Below are 20,064 nucleotides of genomic sequence, written 5' to 3' on the forward strand. Positions count from 1 at the left end.
ATAAACTCCTATAATTTAATTTTGTAGCCCGGAGTCTGTTTTTGAAGAGCCTGATCCAGTTCCTACTCCTTTTTTGACTTTGTCCATCCCATGGGACCTTTGTGCTCTTTCCACTTTTTGTGGTCTTTTTTGTAAAAAGCAGTGTACCCCATTATCTACCCTTCTCTACTGACAGTACTAAGGTGGAGCCCATCATTCCAGAATAGGCTCCCCCTTCCCCAGAATGTTACCCAGTCCCTAAACAAATTTAAAACCCTCCTCCCTGCACTATCTCCTCATCCACGCATTGAGACTCCAGAGCTCTGCCTGTCTCTTGAGTCCTGCATGTGGAACGGGGAGCATTTCTTTCTACCAAAGAGCCTAAAGTTGGCTTCCAGAACCTCCCTCCCACATTTTCCTATGCCTTTGATACTCACATGTACCAAGACAGCAAACTCCTCCCCAGCACTGTCTAAAATTTTATTTAGGTGCTACGTAAGGTCCAACACCTTCACACCAGTCAGGCTATTAGAGCTTCTTAAGGTAGCCCTGGGAACAGCCTACCAATGCTTGGGAGAGCTCTGGATGTAGCAGTTGTGGCCAGCAGGGATCTGTTCTCTATCAGGATGGGGGTGCCACATCTTCTGCCGGAAGTCAGAGGGGGAAGGCACAACTTTTCGGTTTCAGTTCCTGCCAGAACTGGACCATGCATTTCAGCCGCAGATTCGGTTTTGGTCAGAACCAAAGCCACTTGTTCCGGTCGGCCTCTAATATCCCCTGCAAATGGCAGTTTGAAGGCTGTATCTTGCTAAGGATGTAAAAAGACTAGAAGTGATCCAGAGGAAGGTGACAAAAATGATATGAGGCTTGCACCATAAGACGTATGAGAAGAGACGGGAAGATATGAAACATATATTTATAGGTATTAACATAGAAACAAATCTTTTTCAGAGTAAGGGAAATGGTAAAACTAGAGGACATGAGCTGAGGTTGCAAGGTTGCAGGGTGGTAGACTTAGGAGTAGTGTCAGGAAATTCTTTTTCACAGAGAAGGTGGAATGCCCTTCTGAGGGAGGTGATGGAGACAAAAACAGTGACGGAATTCAAAAAGGCATGAGATGAACACAGAGGATCTTTATTTAGAAAATGTACTGTATTAAAATAAAAACCCAAAAAATAAAACCTTAAATGGCTGTGGATGTGTGAGTGACATATGGACAACGACTCCAGCTGTGAAGAACTAAGGCCAATGCTGCGGAGACTTTGTAGGTCTGTGTTCTGTATATGGCAATCCAGTTTAGGATGGTCTGGAAAGGGCTTCAATGGCAATTTCTGCAGCCGGAAAAGAGGACCGTGCTGGGCAGACTTTTACGGTGTGGGTCCCACAAATGACAAGATGGATAGGCTGGATTAGACTTGACAGTAGTTGGATCATAAGGACAGAGCCGGATGGACATATATTGTCTATTTTCCAGAAACACCAAAGAAAGACCAAGATCAAGTACATAATATCACATTCTTTGTTGATTTAATAATGAATTGATGACTGTGACTGCTGGGCAGACTGGATGGACCATTCAGGTTTATCTGCTGTCACTTATTATGTTACAGCAAAAAAAGCAAAAAGCCTATAACTAAAGACAACTCCTAGTGGAGGTGGGTGAGTATATGAAAATAATCAGCCTGCTGTCCTTGGAGAAAGCGAATGCTACTACCTGTAGAAGGTATTCTCCGAGGACAGCAGGCTGATTGTTCTCACTGATGGGTGACGTCCACGGCAGCCCCTCCAATCGGAAACTTCACTAGCAAAGGCCTTTGCTAGTCCTCGCGCGCTCATGCGCACCGCGCATGCACGGCCGTCTTCCCGCCCAAACCGGCTCGTGTTCGTCAGTCCCATATGTAGCAAAACAAAGCAAAGGAAGACACAACTCCAAAGGGGAGGTGGGCGGGTTTGTGAGAACAATCAGCCTGCTGTCCTCGGAGAATACCTTCTACAGGTATGTAGCATTCGCTTTCTCCGAGGACAAGCAGGCTGCTTGTTCTCACTGATGGGGTATCCCTAGCCCCCAGGCTCACTCAAAACAACAACCATGGTCAATTGGGCCTCGCAACGGCGAGGACATAACTGAGATTGACCTAAAAAATTTACCAACTAACTGAGAGTGCAGCCTGGAACAGAACAAACAGGGCCCTCGGCGGGTGGAGTTGGATCCTAAAGCCCAAACAGGTTCTGAAGAACTGACTGCCCGAACCGACTGTCGCGTCGGGTATCCTGCTGCAGGCAGTAATGAGATGTGAATGTGTGGACAGATGACCACGTCGCAGCTTTGCAAATTTCTTCAATAGAGGCTGACTTCAAGTGGGCTACCGACGCAGCCATGGCTCTAACATTATGAGCCGTGACATGACCCTCAAGAGCCAGCCCCGCCTGGGCGTAAGTGAAGGAAATGCAATCTGCTAGCCAATTGGATATGGTGCGTTTCCCCACAGCCACTCCCCTCCTATTGGGATCAAAAGAAACAAACAATTGGGTGGACTGTCTGTTGGGCTGTGTCCGCTCCAAATAGAAGGCCAATGCTCTCTTGCAGTCCAATGTGTGCAGCTGACGTTCAGCAGGGCAGGAATGAGGACGGGGAAAGAATGTTGGCAAGACAATTGACTGGTTCAGATGGAACTCCGACACGACCTTTGGCAAGAACTTAGGGTGAGTGCGGAGGACTACTCTGTTATGATGAAATTTGGTGTAAGGGGCCTGGGCTACCAGGGCCTGAAGCTCACTGACTCTACGAGCTGAAGTAACTGCCACCAAGAAAATGACCTTCCAGGTCAAGTACTTCAGATGGCAGGAATTCAGTGGCTCAAAAGGAGGTTTCATCAGCTGGGTGAGAACGACATTGAGATCCCATGACACTGTAGGAGGCTTGACAGGGGGCTTTGACAACAGCAAACCTCTCATGAAGCGAACAACTAAAGGCTGTCCTGAGATCGGCTTACCTTCCACACGGTAATGGTATGCACTGATTGCACTAAGGTGAACCCTTACAGAGTTGGTCTTGAGACCAGACTCAGACAAGTGCAGAAGGTATTCAAGCAGGGTCTGTGTAGGACAAGAGCGAGGATCTAGGGCCTTGCTGTCACACCAGACGGCAAACCTCCTCCATAGAAAGAAGTAACTCCTCTTAGTGGAATCTTTCCTGGAAGCAAGCAAGATGCGGGAGACACCCTCTGACAGACCCAAAGAGGCAAAGTCTACGCTCTCAACATCCAGGCCGTGAGAGCCAGGGACCGGAGGCTGGGATGCAGAAGCGCCCCTTCGTCCTGTGTGATGAGGGTCGGAAAACACTCCAATCTCCACGGTTCTTCGGAGGACAACTCCAGAAGAAGAGGGAACCAGATCTGACGCGGCCAAAAAGGAGCAATCAGAATCATGGTGCCTCGATCTTGCTTGAGTTTCAACAAAGTCTTCCCCACCAGAGGTATGGGAGGATAAGCATACAGCAGACCCTCCCCCCAGTCCAGGAGGAAGGCATCCGATGCCAATCTGCCGTGGGCCTGAAGCCTGGAACAGAACTGAGGGACTTTGTGGTTGGCTCGAGATGCGAAGAGGTCTACCAAGGGGGTGACCCAAACCTGGAATATCTGTCGCACTACACGGGAATTGAGCGACCACTCGTGAGGTTGCATAATCCTGCTCAACCTGTCGGCCAGACTGTTGTTTACGCCTGCCAGATATGTGGCTTGGAGCACCATGCCGTGACGGCGAGCCCAGAGCCACATGCTGACGGCTTCCTGACACAGGGGGCGAGATCCGGTGCCCCCTGCTTGTTGACGTAGTACATGGCAACCTGGTTGTCTGTCTGAATTTGGATAATTTGGTGGGACAGCCGATCTCTGAAAGCCTTTAGAGCGTTCCAGATCGCTCGCAACTCCAGAAGATTGATCTGCAGATCGCGTTCCTGGAGGGACCAGCTTCCTTGGGTATGAAGCCCATCAACATGAGCTCCCCAGCCCAGGAGAGACGCATCCGTGGTCAGCACTTTTTGTGGCTGAGGAATTTGGAAAGGACGTCCCAGAGTCAGATTGGACCAAATCGTCCACCAATACAGGGATTCGAGAAAACTCGTGGACAGGTGGATTACGTCTTCTAGATCCCCAGCAGCCTGGAACCACTGGGAAGCTAGGGTTCATTGAGCAGATCTCATGTGAAGGCGGGCCATGGGAGTCACATGGACTGTGGAGGCCATGTGGCCTAGCAATCTCAACATCTGCCGAGCTGTGATCTGCTGGGACGCTCGCACCCGGGAGACGAGGGACAACAAGTTGTTGGCTCTCGTCTCTGGGAGATAGGCGCGAGCCGTCCGAGAATCCAGCAGAGCTCCTATGAATTCGAGTCTCTGCACTGGGAGAAGATGGGACTTTGGATAATTTATCACAAACCCCAGTAGCTCCAGGAGGCGAATAGTCATCTGCATGGACTGCAGGGCTCCTGCCTCGGATGTGTTCTTCACCAGCCAATCGTCGAGATATGGGAACACGTGCACCCCCAGCCTGTGAAGTGCCGCTGCTACTACAGCCAAGCACTTTGTGAACACCCTGGGCGCAGAGGCGAGCCCAAAGGGTAGCACACAGTACTGGAAGTGACGTGTGCCCAGCTGAAATCGCAGATACTGTCTGTGAGCTGGCAGTATCGGGATGTGTGTGTAGGCATCCTTCAAGTCCAGAGAGCATAGCCAATCGTTTTCCTGAATCATGGGAAGGAGGGTGCCCAGGGAAAGCATCCTGAACTTTTCTTTGACCAGATATTTGTTCAGGGCCCTTAGGTCTAGGATGGGACGCATCCCCCCTGTTTTCTTTTCCACAAGGAAGTACCTGGAATAGAATCCCAGCCCTTCTTGCCCGGATGGCACGGGCTCGACCGCATTGGCGCTGAGAAGGGCGGAGAGTTCCTCTGCAAGTACCTGCTTGTGCTGAAAGCTGTAAGACTGAGCTCCCGGTGGACAATTTGGAGGTTTGGAGGCCAAATTGAGGGTGTATCCTTGCCGGACTATTTGGAGAACCCACTGATCGGAGGTTATGAGAGGCCACCTTTGGTGAAAAGCTTTCAACCTCCCTCCGACTGGCAGGTCGCCCGGCACTGACACTTGGATGTCGGCTATGCTCTGCTGGAGCCAGTCAAAAGCTCGTCCCTTGCTTTTGCTGGGGAGCCGAGGGGCCTTGCTGAGGCGCACGCTGCTGACGAGAGCGAGCGCGCTGGGGCTTAGCCTGGGCCGCAGGCTGTCGAGAAGGAGGATTGTACCTACGCTTGCCAGAAGAGTAGGGAACAGTCTTCCTTCCCCCAAAAAATCTTCTACCTGTAGAGGTAGAGGCTGAAGGCTGCCGGCGGGAGAACTTGTCGAATGCGGTGTCCCGCTGGTGGAGCTGCTCTACCACCTGTTCGACTTTCTCTCCAAAAATGTTATCCGCACGGCAAGGCGAGTCCGCAATCCGCTGCTGGATTCTATTCTCCAGGTCGGAGGCACGCAGCCATGAGAGCCTGCGCATCACCACACCTTGAGCAGCGGCCCTGGACGCAACATCAAAGGTGTCATACACCCCTCTGGCCAGGAATTTTCTGCACGCCTTCAGCTGCCTGACCACCTCCTGAAAAGGCTTGGCTTGCTCAGGGGGGAGCGCATCAACCAAGCCCGCCAACTGCCGCACATTGTTCCGCATGTGTATGCTCGTGTAGAGCTGGTAGGACTGAATTTTGGCCACGAGCATAGAGGAATGGTAGGCCTTCCTCCCAAAGGAGTCTAAGGTTTTAGAGTCCTTGCCTGGGGGCGCCGAAGCATGCTCCCTAGAACTCTTAGCCTTCTTTAGGGCCAGATCCACAACTCCAGAATCATGAGGCAACTGAGTGCGCATCAGATCTGGGTCCCCATGGATCCGGTACTGGGACTCGATCTTCTTGGGGATGTGGGGATTAGTTAAAGGCTTGGTCCAGTTCGCCAGCAATGTCTTTTTTAGGACATGGTGCATGGGTACAGTGGACGCTTCCTTAGGTGGAGAAGGATAGTCCAGGAGCTCAAACATTTCAGCCCTGGGCTCGTCCTCCACAACCACCGGGAAGACCCTCAGACTCCTCGTCAGAGAAATATCTGGGGTCTTCTTCCTCTTCCCACGAGGCCTCACCCTCGGTGTCAGACACAAGTTCACGGACCTGTGTCTGCAACCGTGCCCGACTCGACTCTGTGGAGCCACGTCCACGATGGGGGCGTCGAGAGGTAGACTCCCTCGCCCGCATCGGCGAAGCTCCCTCCGCCGACGTAGTCGGGGAGCCCTCCTGGGAGGCGGCGGCAGCCGGTACCGCACGCGGCACCGACGCCGGAGACCTCACCTCGGGCGATGGGCCAGCCGGCGCCACGCTCGACGGTACCGGTGGCGCAAGCACCGCCGGTACCGGAGGGGTAGGGCGCAACAGCTCTCCCAGAATCTCTGGGAGAACGGCCCGGAGGCTCTCGTTCAGAGCGGCTGCAGAGAAAGGCATGGAGGTCGATGCAGGCGTCGACGTCAGAACCTGTTCCGGGCGTGGAGGCTGTTCCGGGCTGTCCAGAGTGGAGCGCATCGACACCTCCTGAACAGAGGGTGAGCGGTCCTCTCGGTGCCGATGCCTGGTGGGTGCCGACTCCCTCGGCGACCCAGAGCTCTCGGTGCCAACCCGGGAAGGAGACCGATGACGATGCTTCTTCGATTTCTTGGAACGAAGCATGTCACCGGAGCTTCCCGGCACCGACGAGGAGGACGTAGAATCCAGTCGTCGCTTCCTCGGGGCCAAGGCCGAAGGAGGTCGGTCTCGGGGGGGCTGTACCGCAGGAGCCCTCAGGGTAGGGGGAGACCCACCCGAAGGCTCACCGCCACCAGAAGGGGAATGGACAGCCCTCACCTGCACTCCAGACGAAGCACCACCGTCCGACGACATCAGCAGACGAGGTCCCGGTACCACCGACGTCGATGCAGCTATCCGATGTCTCGGCGCCGATGCCTCGATGCACTCGATGCACTGGCGGCCGAGGATGAAGCTCTGGACGCTGAAGACGTCGATGCACTCAATACCCCCGTTGCCGATGCCGACGAAGAGCCCGAGAACAAAACGTTCCACTGGGCCAATCTCGCTACCTGAGTCCGCTTTTGCAAAAGGTAACACAGACTACAGGCCTGCGGGCGGTGCCCAGCCCCCAAGCACTGAAGACACGACGCGTGCCTGTCAGTGAGCGAGATGACCCGGGCGCACTGGGTGCACTTCTTGAAGCCGCTGGTAGACTTCGATGTCATGGGCGGAAAAATCACGCCGGCGAGATCAAAAGTCGAAATGGCGGAAAAGGCACCGAAAAAACAAGGGGAAGAAAAACTTCGACCCGAGGCCTAAAAGTGGCCTACCCCGACGACGAAAGAAAACTTACCGGGGCGAAAGCTGGAAATAGCGGGGAAAGAAAAGACCAAGAGTCTTTTCCCCACAGAATGGATTATTAATTTCTCTCTTTCGAAACACACGACGAACGCGCGAGGTCGACTTTGCGGGGCCCGACACGGCGAAAACACGACCGTACCGAGCGCGGACAAAAGAAGACTGACGAACAGGAGCCGGTTTGGGCGGGAAGACGGCCGCGCATGCGCGGTGCGCATGAGCGCGCGAGGACTAGCAAAGGCCTTTGCTAGTGAAGTTTCCGATTGGAGGGGCTGCCGTGGACATCACCCATCAGTGAGAACAAGCAGCCTGCTTGTCCTCGGAGAACACCAGCTACAGGTAATCTCTGAGGCCAAGCAGGCCTTCCTATTCTCACATTTGAGAATCTCTAGCTACCAGGCTCACCGAAAACAAGAAAGCTAGGATAATTGAGTCTTGAAATGTTGAGACTAAAACTTCAATCAACCTGAAACTATATAAATACTAGCTGTGTAGGTGAAGCCTGGAACAGAATAAAACAGGGCCTAGGAGGGTGGAGTTGGATTCTAGACACTGAACAAATTCTGCAGAACTGCTTGTCTTAACCGACTGTCACACTGAGTACCCTGATCTAGACATGCCTTACATACCTCCTCTATGGAGACTTATCTCAAGTGGGTTACCAACGAAGCCACAGCTCTGACTTTGTGAGCCGTGACACAGCCCTCAAGAGTCAGCTCAGCCTGGGCATAAGCAAAGGAGATGCAACCTGCTATCCAATGTGAAAGTGTATGTTTGCCAATGGCCACTCCTAACCTGTTGGGGTCAAAAGAAACGAAAAGCTGGCTGGACTGTCTATGGGCTTGAGTTCAGATAGAAGGCTAAGGCTTGCTTGCAGTCTAAGGTATGCAGTACACTTTCACCAGGATGGGCATGAGGCCTTGGGAAAATGTTGATAGAACAATTGACTGGTTAAGATGGAACTCTGACACTACCACAGGAAGGAACTTAGGATGCATAAGGACTATATTGTTGTGATAAAACTTAGTACAAGACAGGTGAGCTAAAGAGTCTGAAGCTCACCGTCACCAGAAACACAACTTTCCAGGTCAAAAACTTCACATGACAGGAATTCAGAGGCTCAAAAGGTGGTTTTCATCAGCTAGGTAAGGACTATATTAAGGTCCAATGACACATTGGGAGGTTTGGTAGGGGGCTTTGTCAGCAACAAACCTCTCATAAAGCAAACAACTAAAGGTTGTACAGAGATGGACTTGCCTCCTACATGGTGATAAACGCCAATTGTACTGAGATGAACTCTTACAGAGCTGGTCTTCGAACTAGAGAGGTGTAGGAGGTACTCAAGCAGTTTTTGTCTGGGGCAAGAGAAGGGATCTAAAGCCTTACTCTCACACCAGATGGCAAATCTCTTCCACTTAAAAGAGTAACACCTCTTAATGGAATCTTTCCTGAAAGCCAACAAGATACAGGAGACACCCTCAGGCAATCCCAGGGGTTTGAGTTCTACATTCTCAACATCAAAACCGTGAGGGCCAGGCATTACAGGTTGGGGATGCAGAAGGAAAGCCTCATTCTGCATGATAAGGTTAGGAAAACAGTCCAATCTCCACGGATCTTCGGAGGACAACTCCAGAAGAAAAGGGAATCAGATCTGCCATGTCCAGTAAGGACCCTCCCCCCCCCCCCCAGTGTAGGAGAAAAGGCATCTGACACTAGTCTGCCATGTGACTCGAGCCTGGAGCAGAACTGAGGAACGTTGTTGTTTAGATGAGTGGCAAAAAGATCCACCGAGGGGGTGCCCCACACTTGGAAGATTTTCTGGGATATGCCCATATTTAGAGACCACTCGTGTGGTTGCAGTATCCTGCTCAATCTGTCTGCCAGGCAGTTGTTCTTGCTGAGAAGATAAGTGGCACGGAGGTCTATCTCATGAAGTAGGGCCCACTGCCACATGCCCACCACTTCCTGACACAAGGGATAAGACCCTGTACCCCCTGCTTGATGTCTGTTTGAATTAGAACAATTTGGTTCTGGAGCCGATCTCTGAAAGCCTTTAGAGCGTTCCAAATAGCCCTGAGCTCGAGGAGATTGATGTGGAACTGAACCTCCTGAGTGGACCACCAGCCCCAAGTGTGAAGCCAATCAACATCAGTTCCCCAACCCTGTTTGGATGCATTTGTTGTCAACACCTTCTGAGGTGGTGGAATTTGGAATGGAAGTCCCAGAGTTAAAGTGGATTGAATTGTCCACCAGAGAAGGGAGTGGGCCAGTTCTGGTTGAATGCAAATGACATTCGTTAGGTTCCATGTTGCCTGAGACCACTGAGAAGCAAAGGTCCACTGGGCCGCTCTCAAGTGAAGCTGACACCTGCTGACTGCTGCGGACCTGTGAGGCAAGGTATCCGCTCTCACTTGACGAAGGAAGACCCACTGAATCTAGCAGGGCTCCTATGTACTCCAATTGATAAACTGGGTATAGGTGGGACTTGGAGCTACTGGGGTTTGTCTTCAGTTACCCCAACACCTGAACAGTCATCCACATTGACTCCATGGCTCCTTCCTGAGACGAGTTCTTGACCAGCTAATCATCTAGGTAGGGAAACACATATACTCCCAGTCTGCATAGATACTCTGCAACTAACACAAGACACCTGAAGATGCTAGGTGCAGATACCAGGCCAAATGGCAGAACGCGATGCTGGTAGTGGTGTTTCCCCACTCAAAATCTGAGATACTTCCTGTGACTTGGAAGTATTGAAATGTAGTTATAGGCATCATTCAAGTCCAGAGAGCATTGACAGTAGTCTTCCTGAATTAGAGGAAGAAGGGTGCCCAGGGAAAGCATCCTGAACTTTTCTTTGACTAGGAATTTGTTCAGGTCCCTTAGGTCTAGGATGGGCCAGTATCCCCCCCCCACTTTTTTGATCACAAGGAAGTACCTGGCATAGAATCCCTTCCCTTCTTCCCCTGGTGGTATGGGCTTGACCATTTGGGCCTGTAAAAGAACAGAAGGTTCCTCTGCAAGTACCTGCTTGATCTGAGAGCTGATGAACAACGCTCTTGGTGGACAATTTGAAGGTCTCTGATGCCAATTCAGTGAATATCCGAGACAGACAATCTGAAGAACCCACTGGTCAGAGGTTACAAGGGGCCATCTGTGTTGGTTAAAAAAAAAAAAAAAAAAAAGAGCCTCCCTTCGACCAGAAGGTTGTTCGAAATGGATATATTTTTGTGTGGCTATGCTCTGCTGGAGCCAGTCAAAAGCCCCTGCCCTGCTTTGACTAGGGAGCCAGCTGGGACTTCTGAGAACAGGATTAGTGAGAATGGGGTTAGTGAGACTTGGGATGCTGGGCCTGCGTTGCCCAAGTGGAACGAGTGGGAGATGGGATGCTATGTCTTTCAGAATAGTAGGAATGCTGCCTAGACCCAGTCAAACAATCTTCTAGCTGAAGAAGATGCGATGGAATACACCGAGAGTGTGTGGATACTATCCATGTGTTTCTTAATGATGTCAGCGACCTACTCCACTTTCTCTCCTAACAAGCTGTCCCCTCAGCATGACACATCCGACAACCTCTCTTGAACCACTGGTTCAAGGTCAGAGTCAGTGTACTAAAAGTAAAGGCTCATGTACAGCTGGTAGGACAGGATGTGGGTAATGAGCATCAAGTCCTGAAAAGTCTACCTCCCAAACGAATCCAAAGTCCTAGCCTCTCATCCCGGGGGCACCGAGGCATAAGACTGAGAACACCTGGCCCATTTGAGAGCAGATTTGACCACCATGGAGTTGTGTGGCATTTCTGCCCTCTCGAATTCGGGAGCCTTCTGGATAAGATACTGCATATTCACCTTCTCAGGTGCGACCTGCACTGTGAGGGGAGACTCTCAGTTCTTCAACAATGCATCCTTAAGGATAGGGTGCAATGGTACTGTGACCCCTTCCTTGGGAGGAGATTTAAAGCCCAGAACAGACAATATCTCTGCTCTGGGCTTCTCCTCCATCTCTAACTTAAATGGGACAGCCACAGCCATTTCCCTCACAAAACTGGTGAATGAGAGTGCCTCTGGTGAAGATTTTCATCTCTCTTGAGGAGAAGAGGTGGAATTCCACATGACTGCTCCTCCGAGAAGTAATGTGGATCCTCATCTGACTCCTGTGAGAGGTCCCAATCAGACTCTTCACAATTCTCAGGTACAGGTGAATGAGTCTGTACTAGAGAGTTGTACGGGGACAGAAATCTAACCCATCCCCACACATCCCCACCGCAAGTAATCTCCTCCATTCAAATCTCTGGCCATCCAGCCCCACCCCATCACTGCACACCTCAGTGCACAATCACCTTGACCTCCCCCAGTTAAGCCAGATTCTATAAATACTGGTAAAAGTAACATAAATGTATTTTCTTCCATACTCTGCTAAATTTAAAAAAACAAAACATATTTTCAAAAAAAGCAAACATTCATGACCAACATGTCCCTCTTTCCTTGCTCCCCCATCCATGAGCAGCATGTCCCCCTCTTCTCTCCATCCCCTTCTATCCCATGTACTCTATTTCCCCTTTTCCTTTTCTCCCTCTCCATGTATGTCTGCTTTACCAACATTTTTTTCACCTCCTTCCCTCTCTTCCTTTTTACAGCCCTCTCACTCCCTCCCAACCACGCATGACTCCATCCATCCACTTCCCCTCCTGTCCCTTCCATCCCTGGGTGCCCTCCCCGAACATACCTCAGTACATCCTGGTGGCCTTGTGGGGCAGGAAAGATCCACATTCTTTCTTGCCTGCTGCCACTGATTCTCTCTCTGCCGCCATTTGTATAAAAAACTAGTAAAAAAGGCCCATTTCTGTTTTAAAGGAAACGGGCGCCAGCAAGGTTTTCCTTGGAGTGTGTATGTTTGAGAGAGAGAGTGTGTGTGAGAGTGACTGTGGGAGAGAGAGTGAATGTGTGAGTGTGTGTGTGTGTGTGACACAGAGAGAGTGAGACTGTGTGCGAGTGTGTGTGTGAGAATGAGAGTATGTGCCAGGGTCCCCCCTCCCTCCCAGTTGCAGAGTCCCCCCCCCCGGGTCTGTCTTGCAGTTGCAGGGGTTCCCCCCCCCCTTCCCCTTTCCCCCCTCCCCAGTTGCAGGATCCCCCCTCCCTCCCTCCCAGTTGCCATCTCTATGCTGATGACACCCAGCTATATCTCTCTACACCAGACATCACCGCAGAGAACCAGGCAAAGGTATCAGCCTGCCTATCCGACATTGCTGCCTGGATGTCCAACCGCCACCTGAAACTGAACATGGCCAAGACCGAGCTCATCGTCTTTCCACCAAAACCCACGTCTCCTCTTCCTCCACTTTCTATCTCAGTTGATAACACCCTCATCCTCCCCGTCTCATCTGCCCGCAACCTCGGAGTCATCTTTGACTCCTCCCTCTCCTTCTCTGCGCATATCCAGCAGATTGCCAAGACCTGCCGCTTCTTCCTCTTTAACATCAGCAAAATTCGCCCTTTCCTCTCTGAACACACCACCCGAACTCTCGTCCATGCTCTCATTACCTCTTGCCTTGACTACTGCAACTTACTCCTCACTGGCCTCCCACTTAGCCATCTATCCCCCCTTCAATCTGTTCAGAACTCTGCGGCACGTCTCATATTCCGCCAGAACCGATATACTCATATCACCCCTCTCCTCAGGTCACTTCACTGGCTTCCAATCAGATACCGCATTCAATTCAAGCTTCTCCTTCTTACCTATAAATGCATTCAGTCTGCTGCTCCTCACTACCTCTCTACCCTCATCTCCCCTTATGTTCCCGCCCGTAACCTCCGTTCATGGACAAATCCCTCCTCTCTGTACCCTTCTCCACCACCGCCAACTCCAGGCTCCGCTCATTCTGCCTCGCCTCACCCTATGCTTGGAACAACCTTCCTGAGCCCTTACGCCAAGCCCCCTCCCTGCCCATCTTCAAGTCTTTGCTTAAAACCCACCTCTTCAATGCTGCATTCGGCACCTAACTCTTACCGTTCAGTAAATCCAGACTGCCCCATTTTGACCGCCCCTATCGGACTGACCGTTCATTTGTCTCTTAGATTGTAAGCTCTTTGAGCAGGGACCGTCCCTCTATGTTAAATTGTACAGCGCTGCGTAACTCTAGTAGCGCTTTAGAAATGTTAAGTAGTAGTAGTAGGGTGTGTTTGTCTCCCCCCTCCTTTTGTCCTGCAAGTCTTAAGGCACTGTCTATCCAGTTGAAAGAGCTTTAGACTTGTTTCAGATGGAACAACAGTTTGTTACAAATGTAACAAAAATAAAAAAATTAAAAACGACAATGTGAAGCAGCTGCAAGGTTTTACTTGTTTTTCAGTGTATACCAATGACGGCTGCGTAGGGGAGTGGAAACAGAGATTAACCAATGTGCTTCATTCCTTACCTAAACTTGCTTTGCTCACTTCCACTCCTGTCTATTGAACTTGCTGCATCATCGCATAGGTTTGCTACCTTTGTTTTGAGTGAACCGGGATGACGGCTGCGCTGGAGTAGGATCCGCTGCTCTTTGCCTCCTCCGTCTTGCGAGTCGCCAGTGGACCCCGACCCCCGTCCTGAGCCCTCACCCGCCTCCTGCAGATTCGACACTCGCCGCAGGCGCTCGCTCGCCGTATCGCCGCCCTCCCTCTTCGTCCTCTCCGATTGAGGGCGGTTAGTGTGCGCGAGTGGTTTGGGAGGTTCGCAGGCAGTGTGCAGCAATTCCTAGGCAGGGGGAGGAGTAGGGAAACTCCTCCCCCTGCCTGGGTTGCTGTTTTTCTGGGTGGCGGTTTGTTGCTGGGCGTCGTGCTGGACTCAGAGGCACAGCCAATCAGTGGCACTTCATTCATGACGTCACTTTTATCTACTCCATTGGAAGTAGACCACCTCTGGCCGGAAGCCACAGTTCCAGGCAGCCTCAGAACGTTGGAGGTGAGAATTATTATATAGGATGACTGTGTAGACTTCTTGCAAGGCCACAGGACTTGGATTCATCCCCATGGTCAAACTGAGGATGGGGCTGCAACCTAATCGCGCAGCAACACATGAAAATAAAGGAAACTTAAAAGAGCCGAAAAAGATCTAAAATATATAAAGGGAATGAGAAAAAAATAAAACTGAAGAAAAAAATATAATAAGAGAAAAATACCTGCATGGAAAGGCACTCACAAGAAAAAAGCACAGCATGAGGGAGAGAACAAGAAAATACATCCTCTCAGCTCCATGCAAAAACTAAGACTGGAGGACCTGTGCTTGAGCATTGGGCAGGAAGGCACTAGCACATGTATGGTGGGACACTACTGTAACTTTCTACCTTACTAGCTGATCAGCATTCACACCAGGCTCTGTTGGATGACATCACCCAGATGTGAGAACAGGAAGGTCTGTTTGTCCTCAGAGGAGAAAATACTGGAGTTTTTCATTGAGCATCAGCAGGTTATACCAGTGAGTTGACTGGAAAAGATCAGTTTTCTCTACCTCCACCTGCTGGCAGGAGGGAATAAACCCGTTTGTTCAGGACAGTATTTTTTTTTTTTTTTATTAGGATTTATTTATATCCCAGATGACTAGGAAAACATCTTTAGATTGTTCTTACATTCCAAAGCATAGCAACAACTGCTTTCTAAGTGAGCTGGACATCATATGCACTTTCTGTGGCAATGACCAAAGAACAAGAATCTATAATTAATAAGTTATAAGAATCCACAATTCTTCAGTGAACCCTGCCGTTGGTACATATCAAGCAAATTGATATGCACTTTCTTTCTAAGTTTGTCTCAACCATCTTGGGGTTTCCAAGATGCAATGCCCAGGGAATTACCATAAAAAAAAGAAGCTGGTTCCTCCATGTCTGTGCAGTGGCTGCTTTGTAAAACACTTACTGGGTCATTTACTAACTTAATATGGATTGTTTACTGCAGGCTCCATTTTATGCAATGGGCTCTGTGGCAAATAGCACACATTAACAGCATTACACACACACACATTAACTATTAGTAAATGACCCCCTAAAGAAATGATGCTGAAACAAGTAAATGCAAAAGGGAATTGTCTCAATCCTTTTCAGCCTCAGCTCTGGTACCAGTATTCAGGGCAGTAATTCTTCTCAATTTACGCATACCATAGGGATAAGATTCCATCGTTCCAGGCAGTATGCCTGAATGCAAAAGCACAAGATCAATTTTCTGAACTAATCTCAGCAGATTTAGAAGGAAATCAGCATAACTAGGGCAATAAAAATTTGGCCAACAAGGGATTTAGCTCACGCCTTTTCCATAGTAGCTCAAGGCAAGCTATATTCAGGTGCAGTGGTATTTCCCTGTCCTTGGAGAACTTACAATGTAAGTTTGTACCTGAGGCAATGGAGGGTTAAGTGGCTTGCCCAACATCACAAGCAGCCACAGTAGGATTTAAACTGGGCTATTCTCAGCCTTCTGCCCTAATCATCAGGCTACCCCTCCAACTCCTGAGTTAGGTATTAACGGTTAAGTTTAAGATACAAATTAAAATATTTTTAGTCGCTATTAAAGACTCTTCCCCAAAATGGCACCTGCTTTGAAGTCAATAATCAATTTAGGTAAGAAATCTTATCAGCAAGAAGGCAGTTACAAAACAAGAAAAATGTAAAGCATGGATTTAAAAAGTTATTTTGCTGGATTAACAAATACAAAAAGGATAGAGGAATACCAGACCCAATGAAAATGTCCACTTATCAGATATCCCACTATGAATGCGTTTGTCTGCTCTCATCTTGAAAACTGGCCTTAAGGATTTCCAGAGGAGCCAAGATGATGCTGTGGCAAGACAGCAGTAAAGCCCCCTGAATCTTACCTTATTTATTTATTGCATTTGTATCCCACATTTTCCCACCTCTTTGCAGGCTCAATGTGGCTTCTTTTCTTGTATACTATTGCCTTCATGCCAAAGCAGAGAGGGAACATTAAAAGTCCTCTTCCACCCCAATGCAGCTGACTGCAGGATTACAGCAATCTACAATAAAACGGCTTCACTCAGCCGAAGGCAAATTCAGGTGTTGCCGTAATGCAGGAGCAAAGGCAGGTCTCCTGCTTGGAGAGTGATATTTCACTCAGCCTAATTGGTCCCGAGCATCCCCCAAGTCCCCAGAACCCTGCAGGAGAATCGGTGCACTCAAGTTGGGGAAATATGTCCATTATTGCCGCCCAAAGGGGAGAGAGCTCCCTCAACAAGTTCTAGTGCATGAGAGAGCAACAGCAACTGGACTGGTTTCAGTGTTGCCCTTAGAGGGTGAAATTCTCTAGTCAAATGGTTCTTTAATTACCCCCACAGATGAAGGTATGGAAGAGGTGGGGGAGTGGTTCGCGTGCTGCCTTGTCTTGTGATTCGCCTCCACCAGTTACAATCCAACCTCTGACTAGGCCAGCAGAAATCACCCTGGACTCCATATGGACAGCCCTAGAAGGATTAGGTCTGTACAAGGTTTGTTACCTTTACTACACAGAATGCAGCTATGGTTCAGACTTTACAAGCTCAAGTATCTATCCACAATACTAAAATTGAACAACTACCGAAATCGCCTCTGTTAAGACAGTTCAGACTACTTTAATTCAAGCGAGAAATATTCTTTGCAGGAAGATTAATAATTTTGACAATCTTACAAGATCACTGAATTTGAGATTATTAAATGTTCCACAATCTTCAATAATGTCACCGAGAGATTTATTTCATAAATTTCTTTAAAAAGTTCAAAAATTTCCTGAAGAGACTTTTCCTCTGCCCTATAAGATTTATTACCTTCTAGTCAAAAAGACTCAGGTGACTTTAGAGACCAAGGCTCAATCACCAGCAGATATTAGTGTGGATTGTTTAGATTTAACTGGGACACTCTAAAAATTACAGGAAGCGCTACTTTATTGGTGTCATTTGTATTTATGTAGGATAAAGCTGCAATTCTATGCCTGCATTTTCGCCTACAAGACTGTTCTCGCTTTTTTCAGAGGGAGAATTCAATTTTCCTCAGTCTGTAAATGACTCAAGACAGGAGAAAACTATTTCTGGCCCTCATACAGGAGGTATTATCACCAGGAGTTAGATTGTGTGTGTGTATTTTCCTTGTAAATGTTTAGTTTGGATTAATAATGTTCAATATGTTTTTTAATGAACGTGCGCAATTACTATTTTTTGTTGAGTCAAAAGGGATTAATCATCCATTAGATGGAAGTTCAAATACGGGATAATGCTCTCCTACTAGGAGTTTTCTGTAAAAAAGATTTTATAAAAAGAAAATTGACCTAAAGTCAGGTCTCAGTATCTCATACTTGGCGCCCATGCGCCTAGTAATCTATGATCTCCTGGGATAGTATGCGGAAATTAATGCTTTCACACGAATGCAACAGGGCAGTGGGACAACTTCCACAGGCAGATGGCTGAATATAATAATGTCTTCAATGGGTAGCTTCTCCTATCTTGGCCGAATTCCAGATACCAAGGTGGCATGAGCAACATCTGCTATGAAAGGTGCCCAGAAGAAGAAATTCATGCATTACTACGAGTAAAAAATGTAATTTGCAGCTATTCAGTAGCAACAGAAAAATAAGTATGATTTATTTCATTTTTATCTGTATGCCTTTTAAGTATGGCTAAAGCTGATAAAAGTCACATAAAAGGTACACCTCATCCACACAGAAAGAGGGGCATAATCGATGGCCGGCCATCTTCGGGGCTGGCTCCGCGAGGGGGCGGAGCCAAGCATATTTTTGAAATAAGCTTGGCGCCGGCCAAATCACTCGCCAGGTTTACATGAGATGGCCGGCTTCGTTTTCCAGCCATAATGGAAACCGGGCCAGGCCATCTCAAACCCGGCGAAATGCAAGGCATTTGGTCGTGGGAAGAGCCAGCATTTGTAGTGCACTGGCCCCCCTGACATGCCAGGACACCAACCGGGTACCCAAATCCCCCCCCAAAACCCCCTCCGCACAACTCTACACCATTACCATAGCCCTAAGGGGTGAAGGGGGGCACCTACATGTGGGTACAGTGGGTACAGTGGGTTTTGGGGGTTTTGGAGGGCTCAACATTAACCACCACAAGTGTAACAGGTAGGGGAGGGGATGGCCTAGGTCTACCTGCCTGAAGTGCACTGCACCCACTAAAAACTACTCCAGGGACCTGCATACTGCTGTCAAAGAGCTGGGTATGACATGTCAGGTTGGCATACAGGCTGGCAAAAAAAGTTTTATTTTTTTTGGGGGGGGTGGGGGGTGGGAGGGGGTTGGTGACCACTGGGGGAGTAAGGGGAGGTGATCCCCGCTTCCCTTCGGTAGTCATCTGGTCAATTGGGGCACTTTTTTGAGACTTGGTCCTAAAAATAAATGGACCAAGTCCAGCCGGCGAAATGCTCGTTCGAGCCGGCCACTTTTTTTCCATTATAAGGCAAAGCTGGCCATCTCGAACTCACGCCCCGCCCCCCCCTTCGCTACCCTACCAACATGTCCCCTTGAAGGTTGGCCGGCGCCGCAACGAAAAAGCAGTTGGGGCCGGCCAAAATCGGCTTTCGATAATACCGATTTGGCCGGGATCAGGAGATCGCCGACAATCTCCCGATTTGTATCGGAAGATCACCGGCGATCACTTTCGAAAATGAGCTGGAAAGTCACCCACAATCTCAAGGAAAGAATGAACATAGCTACCATATTTAACTGCCTATATTTGGTTGGCATGATGGCAAATTACCAATCAGTGTTTAAGCATGAATAACTATAACCTGCACAGAGTGGCAGATATGGCTCTGGATGTCTTGTTGGGCAGACAGGATGAACTGTGCAGGTCTTTATCTACCATCATTTACTGTGTTACCGTATAGAAAATTAAATGTATACAACAGTTTCAATAAGTTCCAAGTACTATACTCTCCTAGGGATTTCTGCTGTTGCAGTACTAACAGAGTGCTGGAATGAGACTAGTTCCTACCTTTGATAGACCCTTAACATGGCTTTTGATAACCACAATGGTATCCAGTAATTTGGCTTATTTAATTATTCAAAGCACATCTTGCGCTTCCACCTTACCACAGGGAGTGTGAGCCAGGTAGCCACTACACGGTCGGTGATCCAGCGATACCATCCTGGCGACACAAACATCAATGGCAGGAAGGGACCAAGCATGAAAATGCTTCCGAGAAAGCTTCCCATGAACAGGGCAATCACAAAGTAAACCCCCTTCCATGACACCATGGCTCTGAAAGACAGAAGAAAAAAAAAGCAGAAATATATCTCATTTATTGTGGATTATTATTTTGACCAGAATGGAATATAGATAGTATTTTTAAAGAACTGAAAGAATAAATATTCAGTTGATCTGAAGATGAAACACATCAGAAATGTGGCTCACTAAACAAAGCGGCCTACTAAAGTCAATCAGTTTCTAGGGGCTTTTTAAGGGTAATCAATAGAAATAAAACAAAATAAAACATGGAAAAGAAAATAAGATGATACCTTTTTTATTGGACATAACTTAATACATTTCTTGATTAGCTTTCAAAGGTTGCCCTTCTAGGGGCTTTTTAAAATTTAACTTTGACATTTTCTATCTAAAACAAAGGGAAAAAAAAAAGACACAGTTGAATCCAATTACAAAGGCAACATACTATGTACTATTACC

General features: G+C 48.7%; 1 protein-coding gene across 2 annotated transcripts in view; it reads right to left on the reverse strand.

Annotated features, from left to right (window-relative positions):
- LCLAT1 (lysocardiolipin acyltransferase 1) overlaps nucleotides 1–20,064 on the reverse strand; it is a 536,959-nt gene that overhangs the window by 329,830 nt on the left and 187,065 nt on the right. For both annotated transcript variants that reach the window (XM_030196117.1, XM_030196118.1), the window contains exon 3: nucleotides 19,473–19,641. In XM_030196117.1, coding sequence (XP_030051977.1) covers nucleotides 19,473–19,637 — 165 coding nt within the window. In that variant the 5' untranslated portion in view covers nucleotides 19,638–19,641. The remainder of the gene's footprint in view (nucleotides 1–19,472; nucleotides 19,642–20,064) is intronic.

The sequence above is a fragment of the Microcaecilia unicolor genome, chromosome 3, assembly GCF_901765095.1.
Source record: "Microcaecilia unicolor chromosome 3, aMicUni1.1, whole genome shotgun sequence".
Lineage (NCBI taxonomy): Eukaryota > Metazoa > Chordata > Amphibia > Gymnophiona > Siphonopidae > Microcaecilia > Microcaecilia unicolor.